At 39.5% G+C, this 17,211-nt stretch overlaps 1 protein-coding gene across 7 annotated transcripts in view; it reads left to right on the top strand.

The window, feature by feature from the left end:
* NME8 (NME/NM23 family member 8) overlaps nucleotides 1-17,211 on the top strand; it is a 108,958-nt gene that overhangs the window by 35,645 nt on the left and 56,102 nt on the right. For all 7 annotated transcript variants that reach the window (XR_005789492.1, XR_005789494.1, XR_005789493.1 and 4 more), the window contains exons 12-16: nucleotides 2,398-2,542; nucleotides 3,423-3,530; nucleotides 5,751-5,902; nucleotides 7,926-8,070; nucleotides 8,997-9,235. Coding sequence is in view for 2 of the 7 variants with exons in the window: in XM_040472984.1 (XP_040328918.1) it covers nucleotides 2,398-2,542; nucleotides 3,423-3,530; nucleotides 5,751-5,902; nucleotides 7,926-8,070; nucleotides 8,997-9,234 (788 nt within the window). In the remaining 5 variants the exon portion in view is untranslated. The remainder of the gene's footprint in view (nucleotides 1-2,397; nucleotides 2,543-3,422; nucleotides 3,531-5,750; nucleotides 5,903-7,925; nucleotides 8,071-8,996; nucleotides 9,236-17,211) is intronic.

The following is a 17,211-nucleotide window of genomic DNA, read 5'->3' on the forward strand; positions in this document are numbered from 1 at the left end:
CTCAATCAGTTAAGCCTCCGACTTTGGCTCAGGTCATGATCTCACGGTTCAAGAGTTCGAGCCCCACATTGGGCTCTGTGCTGACAGCTCAGAACCTGGAGCCTGCCTCGGATTCTGTGTCTCCCTCTTTCTCTGCCCCTCCCTCGCTCTCACTCTTTGTTTCTCTCAAAAATAAAACATTAAAAAAAAGAAAAGAATGAACTGGTTTTGGGGTACCTGGGTGGCTCAGTCGGTTCAATGTCTGACTCTTATTTGGCTCAGGTCATGATCTAATGGTTGATAGGTTCAAACCCCATGTCATGCTCTGCGCTGTTAGCATGGAGCCTGCTTGGGATTTTCTCTCCCTCCCTCTCTGCCTCTCTCTCTCTCTCTCTCTCTCTCTCTCTCTCTCTTTCTCAAAATAAATAAATAAATATTTTTTAAAAAAGAATGAACTGGTTTTTCCATATTTATTTGGTTACTAACCACCTGACTTAGCGATTTGTCTGTGATAGAGGAGATAGAAGATAGCAAAGTGCTCTAGGCTTTGAAGTATGATTTTTATGGATGAGGTTATTCCACGAAGCAACCATACAATTGCTAGGTGCTTTGTCTAGGAGTTCTCTGCATCCCCACACCTGCCACTGAATGTGGCATCACTGAATTACTTGAGGTGACGTCTGAAAAGCCTCATGGACACTATGCAACAAAATAAAATATTTATTATGATATCTATCATATTTGTCTACATTGGAATTTGAAGCAGAACCGAATCCTCGAGTAATGAGGTCAAGGAAACGCAATACCATCTTGCAAATAGTGGTACTCCCCATGCTTTTTGCTTTAATCATTGGAAACTGAGGCCCCTCTGTGTTGTGTTGTAATTCTTGTGATCACCCATCTGAGAGAGTGCCAACTAAGGAGAGGCTCATTGAGTCTAGTTTCTTTAACTTTATGGAGCTTTGCTTTCCCTAAATATTTTTCCTCAGCTTTTCTCATAAGCCATGACAAGAAGCCATCCTATGCAAACTGTTTGAGGATTTGCTGTCACTTTTAAACTGTTGGCCACTAGGTACCCTCATATGAGAAAACGTTTTTTGTTTTTGTTTTTGTTTTTTTAATTCAGCAATGCAAAAACCTTACAAATTATTTCAGTCTCCTCTAAGGATTCCTCCTTAAAAAATATTTTTTTTAATGTTTATTTTTGAGAGAGAGTATGAGCTTGTGGGGGGGGGGGACTGGGGAGGAGGGAAGGAGGAGGAGGGAAAGGGAAGCAGGGAGGAGGAAAGGGGACAGGGGCAGGGAGGGAGACACAGAATCTGAAGCAGGCTCCAGGCTCTGAGCTATCAGCCCAGAGCTGGACATGGGACTTGAACCCACGAACCGTGAGATCATGACCTGAGCTGATACTTAACCCACTGAGCCACCCAGGCACCCCAGGATTCTACCTTTTAAAATCCAAGAACTATGTAAACATTCTGTATTTTCCTCCTCTTGTCTGTGAGCTCGTTCTGAAGCAAATTATTGCTTAAACTCTATTAACTTGTATGTTTTCTTGTTTGTTTTACTCTTTCCTGACAATGGTTTGCTTAGGCTGAGTCCATTAACTCTATTCCATGCCCAACAGGGGAGAGGATGCATTTTCAGCTAGGTTGCATTTTTGGCTTTGAGCGGGGCCCAGTGCTGTCCGGGCCCCGAGTCAGCATTTGTGTTTTGGGTTTTGCCTTCTTTGTTACAAGATGGCCTCACAGCTCCAGGCCTCATGTCGCTGAAATGCCTTAGACAGGACAGAAGGTGGTGTAGGGCAGGGAAGCCGTCCCCCCGGGTACCTCTCTCAGAAGCAGCCCCAGTCCAGGTCCTTTGTGTATCATTGACCAGATCTGGGCAGCATCGCCACCTGTCCATAAGGGAGGTTGGAGAAGTTGAATATTGCATTTTCTAGACTAGCACAGTGGGACGTGCTCCAGAGAAGGAGGAGACTGAGAAATACTTTTGGGTTTCCAATCATTGTGTTTCTCCCCAAGTGGGACAAGTAAAATAGGGCTAGCGAAGATATAAACTGTTTACACATACTTCTGTAATTGTGTTAACTTGTTATTTTGGTTACTGTCTATACCCACACACATGCTCGTATGTGCACCTAAGGAAAAGGTTTACTAGTGAGACACCTCTGCTTGTGTGTATGCATGTGTGTGATTCCTGTGTGATGAAAAATCAGACACAGCGTCATAAATCATAATTTGGTACGTTCACCTTAACAATGCTGTTCACCTTAAAATCTGAGAAGCTATTTTTGCCAACTTCTAAATTTCATATGAGGATGAGAGGCATTATATGCCTTCATAATAATACATTCAGTCTGGTATGGATAGCCAGCAACCCATCAGTTTAACACTTATCATGTGACTTTTTATTTAGAGAATGTTTTAGGTATCATCCATGATGAAGGCTTTAAAATACTGATGCAGAGACCAATCGTATTGTCAGAAGAAGAAGCACAAACACTGTGCAAGGAATATGAAAATGAAGATTATTTTGAAAATCTTATAAAAAAAATGACCAGGTAAAGTAGATTTCAGGTTTAGAAGGTGCAATCTGATTTAGTCTTATTTATCCATTTAAATTCTAGTTCGTTGACATACAGTGCGATTTTGGTTTCAGAGTAGAATTCAGTGATTCATCACTTCCGTACAATACCCAGTGCTCATCCCAACAAGTGCCCTCCTTAGTACCCGTCACCCATCTGGCCCATTCCCCACCCACGTCCCTCCATCAACCCTCAGTTTGTTCTCTGTCTTTAAGAGTCTCTTGTGGTTCGTTTGGTTGAGTTTTGAATCATTTAAATCTTCTTCTGAACCTGCCCTGGTCAAGCTGCCACACCTCTCAGTTCTGTAACCATGTGCTGAGTCTCCTTCTTTGCCAGTCTCACCCCCACCTCAAGTCTCTGCTCAACTGTCTCATCTGCTCTCGTCCCCCTGGAATGCTACTGGAGCAATGGAAAGGCCCAGGTAAAGTCACTGGAATCCGCTGAGTCGAGTGCCAGAAATCTATGGTGTGTGACATCATGTCCAAGTAGAGAACTCACTGACTCTCGAGGGTTTTGGTAGTCCTAGCGATCATTAGTCCAAGGAGAATAAGATGCTAGAAATCTGTCAGGTTTCTGGAAGGGTAAGTGAAATAGCAGCTGGGACAGAAATCCAGCAAGGGTACATGAATCAGCAGGAATATGGGAATACTATATAGGAACCTATCTATCAGAACCAAGGTCCTTCTCTTCCCTTCCCTAGTCTGCTTCCATACTTGTATAAGGTGCTCAATATACTCTTGGGAGTACACCAATGGAAATTAGTCTTAGTCTTGGTAAAAGAATTATCTCGACTTGTATTATCTATACATATTTAGCTACTGAGCCATAATATACAGCTTTTTTTTCCTTTTAACAGTGGTCCATCTCTAGCCCTTGTTTTATTGAGAGACAATTGTTTACAACACTGGAAAGAGTTAATTGGGCCCAGCAGTGTTGAAAAAGCCAAGACATCTCTTCCAGAGAGGTAGGATTCATACCGTGGGTCCCAAACTTTTTTCATGGGAGACACTTTAATTTTATTTTGGATGCGGGTACAAGAGCCACAGCTCCAGTCCAAGAGAGGCTCTCGAAAAACTACTTTCCCTGATTGTGACTGGAGGCCCAGCCCAATGGCAGCTCAAATAGAGCCAAGGCTTTGCAGATGAAGGTTTTGGGATGCCTGGTGTGGGAATGGGAAGTAAGTGGTGTACCCATCTCTTGGCCTTGGTAGGAATCAATTCAGGAGAGGAAAGGCCCATCCTTCAAGTGAGCAAGAACAGAGATGCTCTATCAGATACAGAAAACTTGCCATACGTGTTGGTATAATAAATAACAGTACTAATGAAGCATCACATGTAACCGTTGAAATGTTTTCTTTTGGGTAGGATATCTGGAATCTGACTTGTTCTGCATGGACACATTTTACCCCTTATTTAGCCCTACAATTACCATAAAGGATAATAGGGTTAGACAGTCTATAAGTAGTATGAGCAGAATGCCATAGAATCACTTAATGAAACGTAGCATGAAAGGCAAGGTATAGCATTCGAGACAGGAATTCCTATCAACACAAGGCCTACACTTCTAGCCATACTGTTCTAGAAATTACACTTTCAAGTGTGAAGGTAGTGCACCAGCACGGAGGTGCATTCTCCCGGTGAAGGCAGGCGCTCAGTAACTGTTCCTCCCTACCCCACTATTATTGTGAGGATTCCAACCAAAGCCCTTATGCTCCCTATGTTGCTACAAGTTCACAGCTAATCTTGACTGTTATCTTTGGTTCCTCCTTTCCCAGTTTCCGTGGCTCCACCCAGTTCCTTCAGGTTGCTGTTAGAATAACTCAGCAGAGCTCTGCCCTTTCCTGCACTTGGGTCAGATTCAGCACTGCCTGGCTTAATCTGAAATAAGGTCACTTGCATAAAGGAGAAACACAGCAACCCTCACACTCATCACCTACTCCCTCTGTCCTATCCTCCCCTTCACACACACTTTTCTCAATAATCATGTCTAACGGCACCACGGAGGGGCTGGTTGTTCTCTGCAGTGAACAGAGTAAGTGCTGGTGATATGTTAGGTGACACCTTATACATTCATTGTGCAAATCCCCTAACCCTGGAATCCCAGGCTCCAAGGGTCTTGGGTTGCAAACATCTTCAAATCAGAGGTGAGAGAACCGCCAAGGATCAAGTGGGATGTTCAAGTCGGATAAGGCAAAAAGGAAATCTGAATGCATCAGTAAAAGCAGAGAGGCAAGAAGAGGGTCTGAGGACCGAAAGCCAATGACCAGTAAAGTCAGGTCATTAACAGGAAAGGACATTATTCGCTGTGGCTGGATTTTGTGGGTTGGCAATTCAGGACTATGTGTAAAGGGCAGAGAATGAAATAAGCAGTGTGTGTATCCTCTACTGAACCATATATAGATAAAGAGACAGGAAAAAGGGCAACTGAAAAAAACATCAAGGAGCAACAATTGATTTAGGAAGTGTATGTATTCCTCTATGGTAGAGGAAGCAGATCCAGACTAAACTGCCTAACCCAACATACCCAGTACCATCAACCTCACTCTTGCCTCTTTACATGAACCCATCCTGTATGCTCCTCTTTTATCACCGTACTTGCTCTGCTGGACGGTTCCATTGCGGTATCTTTTGGATTCAGTGTTTGTGATTCGGGATCCACGTTATAGAGTCAAATACCATCTCTAGAGCTCAATAATATTTAGTGATGACAGAAGGGAAATGAATATGGAGAGCTTAATAGGCACCATATGTTTCAAATGTATCATCTGATTCCACCCTCAAAAATCTCCTTCCAGAACAGTTTTATTATTTGTATTTGGGACGGTTCAAGCACAGAGAGGTTAAGTAATTGCTCAATGACACATAGCTAGCGAGTAGTGCAACCGGGATTGTACAGTCTGCATTTTCACCGCACCAAGGCATCCGTTCGTTCTTTCAGAGTCAGCTGTGAATATTCACATCGTGGTTATTTAAATGTTCATGCTCTGTCTTCCTGATGACTGTTACCTCCTTATAAGGAAGTAGTATGCTCCAAGCCACTCTGTCACTATTGCCTTTCACATAATGTCTAGATCAGGAATGAGTTGCTTGATAACTTTTGAACAATTCATATAAATAGTGTTCTGTTGTGTTGGCTTATACTGTGTTATGTGATGCTCTAATAGTTCTTGACTTCATTTTCAAAGCTTATGCGTGCAATTTGCAGTGGAAGGTTTGCCTATCAACCAGCTGTATGGAAGTGATTCGTTAGAAACTGCTGAAAAGGAAATACAATATTTCTTTCCTCCTCAACAGACTTTAGCACTGATTAAACCTCATGTAACACAGGAACAAAGAGGTAAATATTTGGAAATGAAAGTCAATGTATACATCCCCTTCAAATTTTGTGAAAATTTTCAAACTATGCAATGAACACCCATATCCCTTGATCTCGATGTAACAATTAGCTCTTGTCATATTTGTTCTGTCTCCCTCCTTCCCTCATCCTTCTTTCTGTCTCCCTCATAATCAAAATGATGACGAATTTTGTTCAAGTCCTTTTAGAGTTGATGGAGATGACGATGTTTTTCTCCATAGATATATTACCACGAAAGATCATATTAATGATATTTCTAATATCAAGTCATTCTTCCATTCCTGTATAAATTACACTTAATCGTGAGGTATTTTTTAAATGTGCTTTTGGATTCTAGTTGCATATATTTTATTTGGAATTTTTCACATTGAGACTGACAATGATATTGGTCCGTCCTTTTCATTTTTTTTGTGGAAGGTTAAATAACAATGTAATACTTCATAAAAAATGTGAATGTCTTTGTCTTCGGCACTCTGGAGGAGTTTAAGCAGCAGTGGGATTGCTATTTGAAGATTTCCCATGAAATCTTTCCCGTGAAAATTTCTGGGCCTGGTTTCAATGGTTATTTCTACCCTGTCATTTCTTAGTTTGTTGTCTCTCAAACAAATAGAATTTGATTTATTTAGGAGTTAGTTCTCTTTTTCTAACTCATTACTTTCTGTTGTTGTTGTTGTTTTTTTTTTTTAATTTTCACCTTCCTTTGATTCTCTAGTAGTTTTAAAAAATGTTCTTCTAGCTTTTTAAATTAGATCTTTAATTCATTTATTTTCATTATCTTATTTTTGTCAATGTAAAATTTTGAAGTTATATGTTTTCCTTGATTACTGGTTTAATCTTCTGATTATCCCATAGATTTTATTTTATTAAAAAAATTTTTAATGTTTATTTATTTTTGAGAGACAGAGAGAGAGAGAGAGAGAGAAAGCCAGGGAGGGGCAGAGAGTGAAGGAGACACATTTTTTATGAAGCTGTCAGCACAGAGCCCAACGCAGGTCTTGAACTCAAGAACTGTGAGATCATGACCTGAGCCGAAGTCAGACGTTTAACTGACTGAGCCACCCAGGCGCCCCTCTCATAAATGTTAATGCATAGTGTTGTCATTAACGTTATTTTTTTGAAATTCTGCACTGTGCCTACAATGTTCTTTCTCTACTTGTCTGCTTGGTGATCATCTCTTACCGTTTCTGTACTTAACACAAAGATTGGCCTTTCTGGAAGTCATCTCTGACCTTCCCAGAGAGAGTTAATGGTTTACTTGTCTGTGGTTGCAGGAGCCTTTATATATTGCTCTTTCTTTACAAGCTGTGTTTCCAGGCCAGGCCCTCTAAGCAGACAATATCTAGAAGAAGTGTTAATGTTCCATTCACATTTGTTCCCACAGTGCCCCCCACCTAGGGCAGATCCTGGTGACCCCCCTTATAGAAGTCCAGCCTTCTTCAGTCTTTCTATTGGTCATGCCCAACTTGACCTTTAGCAACCAGCACAACACTTCTAAGTGTTGGACCAAAGAAAAGACTGTTTTACCAGAAAGCGCCCAATCCCTCAGTTGGCTCACTAAATGTAGCCCTTAAAGGTTAGGCGGCTGGTGAGATTTTGACAAGATTTACTTTATTCAATTCCCTCCATGATGCCTTGCTACTTCAGAGAGAAGAGTTCAGATCGGCTCCCTGCTTCAATCCATATCTAGCAAGGAGTTCCTTGACATTTGTAGCATGGACGTGAAAACATGACTTCACTTTCGGCACAGAGGCACATCCCTTCCCCTCTCCTTATAGTCTATGAGATGTTGTCAGTGCATCCTGGAAAGGTGCACCTCAGAGATTGAACATCTGCATTAATGTATTAACATGGTGCTTTTCAGTTCAATTTCATTTTGCATAGTTTTTGCTTTTTAAGCCACACTATGCAAGTAAATTGATTACTTTCCATAGTTATTTCAGTCTACTTGAACATGGAACAAAAGTGGAGGCATTCTGCAAGATTACCAAATATCTCTTTTCCCTAGAGGAGATCTTGAAATATATTAAAGAGGCTGGATTTGAAATCACACAGATGAAGGAAATGCTCCTAAATGAAGAAGCAGCAGACAAAATGTACTCAAAAATAAAAAGAAAAGACTTTTATAAAGATGTATTGGAAGTGTTATCTGAGTAAGTTTCTGATATATAGTCCTTTGCACGATAAAAGTAGTAAATATTCATTATAGAAACTGAAAAATACAAAATGTAATGAAAACATTCCATCTAATTTCATTCATTCAAAGACACCCTGTTAATATTTGGAGTTCATTCTTCTTTGTTTTCTTCTTTCTCTATCTTCTTCTCTCTTTCCTTCCTTCCCTTCTCCTTACCCATCCTTCTTTCCTTCTTTCTTTCCTTCTTTTCTTCCTTCCTTCTTTCCTTCCTTCCTTCCTTTCTTCCTCTATTTCTGTAGGTCTTCAACATTATATAGAGGTGATATGGGTTTCAATTTCTGGTTTTAAGTTTCTGTTTTGCCAACATATTTAATCTGTGCCTTGATTGCCTTATCTATAAAATGGGGATAATAATAGCATCCATCTCATAGGTGTGTTGTGAGGGTTATATAATTAGTACATTGGACATACTTGGAACAGTGTCTGACATATATCTCTAGACTTAACCTATAGCACTCATGCAGCACAAAAACCTGTTGGAAGGGGGAGAAATGGAAAAACAGAAAGTACAAGGGGCGCCTGGGTGGCTCAGTCGGTTAAACGTCTGACTCTTGATTTGGGCTCAGGTCATGATCTCATGGTTCGTGAGATCAAGCCCTGTGTTGTGAGATCAACTGGGTTTCGTGCTGACAGTGTGGAGCCTGCTTGGGATTCTTTGTCTCCTCTCTCTCTGCCCCTTCCCCCACTAATATGTGCTCTCTCTCTCTCTCTCTCTCTCTCTCAAAAACAAATTAACATTAAAACAACTTAAAAAAAACCCCACAAAATCACACTGACAAGGACAAAGAATAAAGACCAAGTGTGGCATTCTGTGTTTAGCTGTGTATGCAATCTCTACAGGTGTAAATAGCCAAAATCTTCTGAAAGCATTCTTCTTTGCAGAGGTCTGTCTTTGGTCATGATTCTGACCAAGTGGAATGCTGTTTCAGACTGGAGACGATTGATGGGTCCTGTAGACCCAGATGAAGCAAAACTACTGTCCCCAGATTCTATCCGAGCCCAGTTTGGAACAAGTGTTTTGAAAAATGCTGTCCATGGATCATCTAATATCCATGAAGCAATGGAGACCATCAATCAAATGTTTGAAGTGTTGGTTCCCGAGAACCCTGAGGGAAACTAAAGTACGGTACCTTTTAAATGATTGTTTTCTTTTCTTTGCTTGTTACTGTGATTGAGCCCAGGACGAGACTGTCCCAGAAGGACCAGAACTTTTCCCATATGTCTGAATCAAACTTTATTTCTTGCCAGACACACTGTGCTATTCCATAACAGCCTTGAAGCTACATAATATGTATATGGATTGAGTTTGCTTAGCTGTTGATAGGAAGCTTGAAAACTTTTCTGTCCTGGGCCATGTGGGAGACAGAGCCTAAGTTAAGTGACTTTTCCCATAAAACCTACTTTCCTTCTTTATTTTTAAAGCGGGCTCGCATACACTTGTGTGGCTCTGACTGCTGACTGGAATAGGACTGTATATGGCCTCTTCACATGTCGAGGGTTGTCCCCCCTTGGATGACCCAAACTGAGAGTTAGTATCCAGAACATAATGAGCAAGCAGTGTGAAGTGGAGAACCCCATCCACACCCAGCCAGGTTCCTTGGGGAGAGAAGAGTACCTTTTTCCCTTAATATTGTCATTTAGGCTATATTTCTCCAGGTATAAGTACATTGTATGAAAATATTAGATGCATAAAATAAAAATAAATTTGGGCAAAGGGAGTCTCATTCCATATGTCTCACTCAATTACAGACCGAGGCATGAGTGTACAACCCATAAACATTTATGTTGGGAAAATATGTATTGTGTGTCTGCTTGAACTGTAGGTTCTTGGTTGATACAAAAAAAAAAAAATGGCTGAGTGAAGGTTGTTACCTTCAGGAAAGGGCAAATCTAATGGGGAGACAAAACTCACAGAAACAACATCTGATTATAATCACTATGGGACAGTACATTATTAAACATGTCACTGATGGATGACTACGTGGGGATAGATGTTAGCAATCTGGTGTAGATCTATGCTAACATCTGCATATCCCTCCTTTTTTGATGAGGGGAGCATTATGAATAATATAGAGGATTTCAAATTAGTGTATAATTAAGTGCTGAATTGACAGGTGTATGTTTGATGGTTAGGCGTTGGAGAAGGTAAGGAATGAAATCAGTCTTGAGAAATAAGGAGGATTTTCAAAATCAGAGGTAAGGAAGCAAGAAAGAGAATTCAGTGTTGTTGCTTTTTTATTTATTTTTTTTAATTTTAAGTTTACTTATTTTGAGAGAGAGACAGAGAGAGTGAGTGGGGGAGGGGCAAAGAGAAAGGGGGAGAGAGAGTATCCCAAGCAGGCTCTGCACTGTTAGTGAAGAGCCAGACGCGAGGCTCAAAGTCACAAACTGCAAATTCATGACCTGAGCCGAAACCAAGAGTCCATGCTTAACTGACTGAGCCCATCCCAAGAATTCAGTTTTTAAAGTTTCGAAACTATCATATATGCATACACTTGATGCTTATGTATAAAGACACATTGCTTGTTTCTGTCTTACTATGTCTACGATACCATATCTACTATACTCTATCATATCACCTTAAGGTATTGTTGGCCTGTTTTAGACATTCAAGAATAAGTTATGCAGCTCTTGCTATATGCCAGACGTTGTTGCAAGACTGAATGTACACAGTTCTTGTCCTGAAACTCTAGAACTCTAAAAGAAGGAGATAGAAAATTAACATGTGTTCTACGGTTCTTAGGGGGTAAGCACATAGGGGTAAGTGCTCCATGGAGGAGATGGAGAGGGAAAATGAGATGCAGGCTCTCCAGGCAGGAGGCATTGAAATAACATGAAAGATTACAGCAACCCGAACTAAGGTAGAAATGGTGAGTTGGTGATAAGGGGAATGATAGGAGAATTGTTAGAAGTCATCAAGACTTGATGACTGACTACCACTCTACCAAATAAGTGGGAAAAATAAAAGCTTCCTGGCCTGAGTAACTGAGGAAATGACCTAACCATTTCCAGACAAAGAACCCAGAAGAGAGAAGTAGGTTGGAAGAAAATATGAGTTCTGTTCTGGTCCTGTTGGGAAGAAGGCATCTGAGTTAAGAGTAAGCGTGGCCCTTAGAGCAGGGGCAGGTCAAGAGGGCTCCATTGGAGTGATGTCAGCAAGATGGTGACGCAGGCGGCTCCAAGCTCCCATCCTTCCGCAGGAATAAACAACCAGAAGCTGTCAGAACCAACTTTATCAGAACTCTGGAAAACACCAAAGGTTTACAGCCAGGTGTGTGCTGAATCAACAAAAAGCCAACTTAAAAATGATATCGTTTTGTGACATTTTAATGTACCCTACACTTCCCCAGCATGGTGACAGTCTTGAAGATCACAGCCTATTCCTGGTGTGTAACCCTTGTCTCTGGCTCCAGAGAGAATAGAACAGATACCATTTGCAAATTACTGTGTGTTTTTCTGTTCTAACCTATCTAGAGGCTACCTGAAGGATAACACAAGGCACTCATCTCTATTTCACCAAACCTGGAGACAACTCAGGGAAGAAAGGTGTTGGGCATTGATTAAAAACACTGTATGGTGGGCACCTGGGTGGCTTAGTTGGTTAAGCGTCCAATTCTGTTCAGGTCGTGATCTCACAGTTCATGAGTTCGAGATCCACCCTGGGCTTTCTGCAATCAATACAGCGTCCATTTGGGATCCTCTGTCCCCTCTCTCTCTCTCTGCCCCTTCCCTGCTTATGCTCTCTGTCTCTCTCTCAAAAATAAATGCACATTAAAAGAATAACACTGCATGGTGATCAAAAACCCCACTGCTGTCTGAGGCCAAAGATTATGTTTGAGACATACAATGGAGCACCTAAAGCCAGGGAGGAAAAGCTGGGGAGGGGGATTTTCCTGGGGAAATTGGGGCATTCAAAAGCAGTAATGCATACTGGGGATACATATTTGGAAAATATTTGAGAGAACCTGTGTTTTCACTACTGGCTGATAGGTAGGCTCAGTACAAACAGGAAGTTAAGGCTGAGACAGAATTGTAAAAGGCCTGGCTAAGTGTTTGAAATGCTGCAGCACAGAGTCAATCTACAAAGACTTGGAGAAGTGGTTTGTTGTTGTTTTTCAACTCCTGACTTTCAAGGAAGTCTTAGTTAAAACATTGGCTTAACACAAACCAAGTCTTCACCGATCAAAAGCAAACCCTGGGGAAAAGGGAATATCTGATTTCCAGAGTTACCACACTGTAATAATTGAATGTCCAATTTTCAATAACAGCAACAAAAAAATCAGAGAATAGAAAATATGGTCCATTCACAGGAAAAAAAGTTGACAGAAACTATCCCTGAGGAAGCCCAGACATTGGACTTAACTGGATAAAGACTTTAAATCACTGTCTTAATATGCTCAAAGAGTTAAAGGAAACAATGGGACAAAAACTAAAGGAAATCAGGAAATCAGAAAAATAATGTATGAACAAAATGAGAATATGAATAAAGAGAAACTAACAATAAACCAACTAGGAATCCCAGAGCTGAAAAATGCAATAACTGAATTGAAATATTCACTAGAGGGGTTCAAAACAAATTTGAGCAGGCAGAAGAAAAAAATCAGTGAACTAGAAGATAGGCCAGTAAGAAGTTTCCTGTCTTAGGAGTTGAAATAAGAAAGAAAAAGAACAAAAGTGGACAGAGTCTATGGGATCTTTGGGACACTATCATTTAGGCCAACATATGCATTATGGGAATTCCTGAAGGAAAAGGAAGAATACTTGAAGAAATAATGGCTGAAAACTTCCCAAATATAATGAAATTCCTTAATCTACACATCCAAGAAGCTCAAAGAATCACAAGCAGAATAAACTCAAAGAAAGCCACACTGAGACACATTATAGTCAAATTGTCAAAAGCCAAAACCAAAGAATCTTAAGATTACTAAGAAAGAAATGACTTACTATGTACATGGAATCCTCAATAACAGCTTGTTTCTCATAAGCCACGGAGACCAGAAGGCAGTGGGATAACACATTCAAAGTATTGAGAGGAAAACAAAAACAAAAACAAAAACAAAAAACCTGTCAACCAAGATTTCTATATTTGGCAAAAGTATCCTTCAGGAGTAAAAGTGGAATTAAGACATTCCCAAGTTAACAAAAACTAAAGGAGTTTGTTACTAATAGATCTGTCTACAAGCAATGCTAAAGGGAGTACTTTAAACTAAAATGAGGGGCATCTGGGTACCTTGATCAGTTAAGTGCCCTACTTTGGCTCAGGTCATGATCTCACAGTTCCTGAATTTGAGCCCCATATTGGGTTCTCTGCTGTCAGCACGGAATTTGCTTTGGATCCTCTGTATCCCTCTCTCTCTCTGCCCCTCCCTTGCTCGTGCTCTCTCTCTCTCTCAAACATAAACATTAAAAAAATAAACTGAAATGAGAGGACCCTAGACAATAACTCAAAGCCATGTGAAGAAACAAAGCACATTGGTAACAACAACTACATAAGTAAATGTGAAAACCAGTAAAATTGTATTTTTGGTTTCTAACTCCCCCTTGTTCTCCTAGAATATATAAAAGACAATGATAAAATAATGACGATAAACATATGTTTATGGGCACACTGTATACAAACAAGTACAATCTGTGATGATAATTATATAAAAGAATAGGAGTAGAGTATACTATTGAAACTAAATTGATATTATTCAAACAGGGTTGTTATAAGTTTAAGTATGCTAATTGTAATTCTCAAGGTAACCACTAAGAAAATTATTTTAAATTACAGAACAAAAAGGAATAAAAATGGTGCACTACACACAAAAATATCAAATACAAAATAAGCCAGTAATGGAGGGAAAATAACACATAGGACATACAGAAAACATACAGCCAAATGGCAGAAATAATTCCTTTTGAATTGGTAATTATTTTAAAATGTATGTGGAGTAAATTGTCCAATATAAAGGCAGAACTTGGTGGAATGGATCAAAACATGGATTCATCTATATGCTGTCTATAAGACTCAACTTAAGACCCAAAGACACAAAGAGCTTGAAAGTGAAAGGATGGAAATATATATATTTAATACAAATAGTAACTAAAAGAGAGCTAGGGTAGCTTATCAGAAAAATATATCTGCTGTCAAAAAAGTGTACAAGAGACATAAGAAGACATTATATATTGAGAAAGATTCATCAACAAGGTATAACAATTAGAAGCATACACATTCATAACAACAGAGGCCCAAAATATATGAAGCATCCTTTGACAGAACTGAAGGGAGAAATGGACAGTTCCACAATAATAGTTGGAGACTTCAGTGTCCATCTTTCAATAATGGATAGAACAAGACAAAAGATCAATAAGGAAAGGGAGGACTTGAATAATGCTATAGTCCAATAGACCTAAAAGATATGTATTCCACCAATCAGCAGTAGAATATACATTCTTCTCAAGTACACCAGGCATATGCTCTAAGGTAAACCATATGTTAGACCACCAAAGTCTTAATAGATTTTTAAAATATTAGAATCATATGAAGTATCTTTTCTGACTATAACGGAATGATACTAGAAATCTATAACAGAAGGAAAACTAGAAAGCTCATGAATATGTGGAAACCAACACACTTTTAGAGCCAATGGTTAGAGAAGAAATCACCAGAGAAATTAGAAAAAGCTTTGAGATGAATGAAAATGAAATCACAGTACCAAAACGTGTGGGATGCAGCAGAAGCAGTGTCAGGAGGGAATTTTTGAGCAATAAAGTATTAGATTAACAACCTCAAATTAACAAACTAAATTTTCACTGTCAGGAACTAGAAAAAGAAGAAACAGATCGAAACCAAATTTAGCAGAAGGAAAGAAATAATAAAGATTAGAGTGGAGGCAAATGATATGGAGAATATAAAATCAATATCAAAAATCAACAAAATCAAAAAATTGTCCTTTGAAAAGATCAAAAACCTTGACAAAAGAAAGGTCCTGCCAGCATGGTAGTGGAGAAGGTAAAACAGGACATGCCCCTGCAGCAGGGTGGCGGGGGGTGGGGGGTGAGGGGGTGATGGGTCCGTGACTACAAGTGAAACCTTCTGTGCTGGGACTGTTGAGCTGCAGGATGTTTGCTGTGGGCTTTGGGACCTTGCTCTTTGGGTACTGGAGCATGATGACGTGGAACCCATTGTAGGCACCTGAAGATTGAGGACTTCAAGACCCTCATGGCACTGATGCCACTGTTTCAGACAGAGAAGGAACAGAGGGTCCTACAAGATGCTTTGGGAGAACCTGGAGGAAGAGACCTTCTGGAAAGACGTGCCTGCCTGGAAGGTGGGTAAGTCTGTGTTCTACACAATGTGCTGGGTAACCCCTGTGATGGGCAAGCTCTAAGGGCTGCCCATGAAGGAGGAGATTTCTCAGCTGCCTATGGCTTCATATGGTATCCATAGGGGCTTGCACCGCTTGGAACACTGGACCCCTGCATCCTCCCCACTGGGAAAGAATAAGTGCTCAGGAGACCTGGAAAAAAAAAAAGATAAAAATTACTAAAATCAGAAGTGAAAGAAGGGACGTTCTACTGCTGAATTTACAAAAATAGAAAGGATTATAAGAATTCTACGAACAATTGTATACCATTAAATTGGATAAATAAGGTGAAATGCACATTCCTGGGAAGACACAAAATGCCAAAACTGACTCAAGAAGAAATAGAAAATCTGAATAGACCTATAACAAGGAAGGAGAACAAATCAGTAATGAAAACCTTGCCAAAAAAGAAAAACCCAGAACCAGATGGCTTCAGATAGAATTCTCCATTCATTGAGAATTCTATCAAACAATTAAATAAGAATTAACTCCAATTCTCAAGCTCCACAAAAGAATTGAAAAGGAGACAAAGCTTAACTCATTCTGTGGGGTCAGCGTTACCCTGATACAAGAGCCAGACAAAGAGGGAAAAAGAAGACTACATAACAATAAGCCTTATGAATATATCAACTCTAAAATCCTCGGTAAAATACTAGCACACCAAATTCAACAGCATATTAGAAGGATTATATACCATGATCAAGTGAGATTTATTTTAGGAATATGAGAGTAGTTCAACATATGAATATCAAGGAATGTAACACACCACACTAATAGAATGAAGGAGAAAACAGATATTATCTCAACTGAAACAGAAAAAGCATTCAACAAAATCCAACACCCCTTCATGATAAAAACACTCAATAAATTAGGAATATAAAGAACTTCCCCAACATGATAAAGGCCATATGTGAAAAACCCACAGCTGACATTATACTACAATAGTGAAAGACCGAAAGCTTTTCTTCTAAGATCAAGATCCTGACTTTACTCACTTCTATTTAGCATAGTATTGGAAGGTCTAGCCAGAGCAATTAGGCAAGAGAAAGAAATAAAAGCATCCAAATTGGAATATTATTAGCAGGTAGCATGATCTTGTATCTAATAAACTCTGAAGAATCACACACATACAAAAAATTGTTGGAGCTAATTCTGTAAAAGTTCAGGATACAAATCAACACACAAAAATCATTCATGTTTCTATATACTAACAATGAAAAAAATCCCAACAGGAAATTAAGTAAGCAATTCAATTTACCATAGCATAAAAAAAATAATAAAATACTTAGGGATAAATTTAGTCAGTGTACAAGCACAAGACTTTTACACTGAAAGATATAAAACAATGCTGGAAGAAACTAAGGAAGATGTAAATAAATAGAAAGACACTCTGTGTTCATGGCTTGGAAAACTTAGTATTGTGAAGATTACAGTGCTACGCAAAGTGGTCTACAGATTCAATGAAAACCCTAAAAAATCCCTTTGGTGTTTTTTACAAAGGTGGAAAAACCCATCCTAAAATTCATATGAAATTTCAAAGGACTCAGAATAGCCAACACAATCTTGAAAACAACAAAGTTGGAGCACTCCCACCTCCTGATTTCAGAAGTTATTACAAAGAGACAGTAGTCAAAACAATGTGGTAGTGGCATAAGGATAGACAAATGGAATAGAATTGAGAACCCATGAATAAAACTTCACTTTATGGTTAGTTGATGTTCAACAAAGGATGCCAAAATCATTCAGTA

Source organism: Herpailurus yagouaroundi, unplaced genomic scaffold (genome assembly GCF_014898765.1).
Source record: "Herpailurus yagouaroundi ecotype Mexico unplaced genomic scaffold, PumYag 100, whole genome shotgun sequence".
In the NCBI taxonomy this organism is placed as follows: domain Eukaryota; kingdom Metazoa; phylum Chordata; class Mammalia; order Carnivora; family Felidae; genus Herpailurus; species Herpailurus yagouaroundi.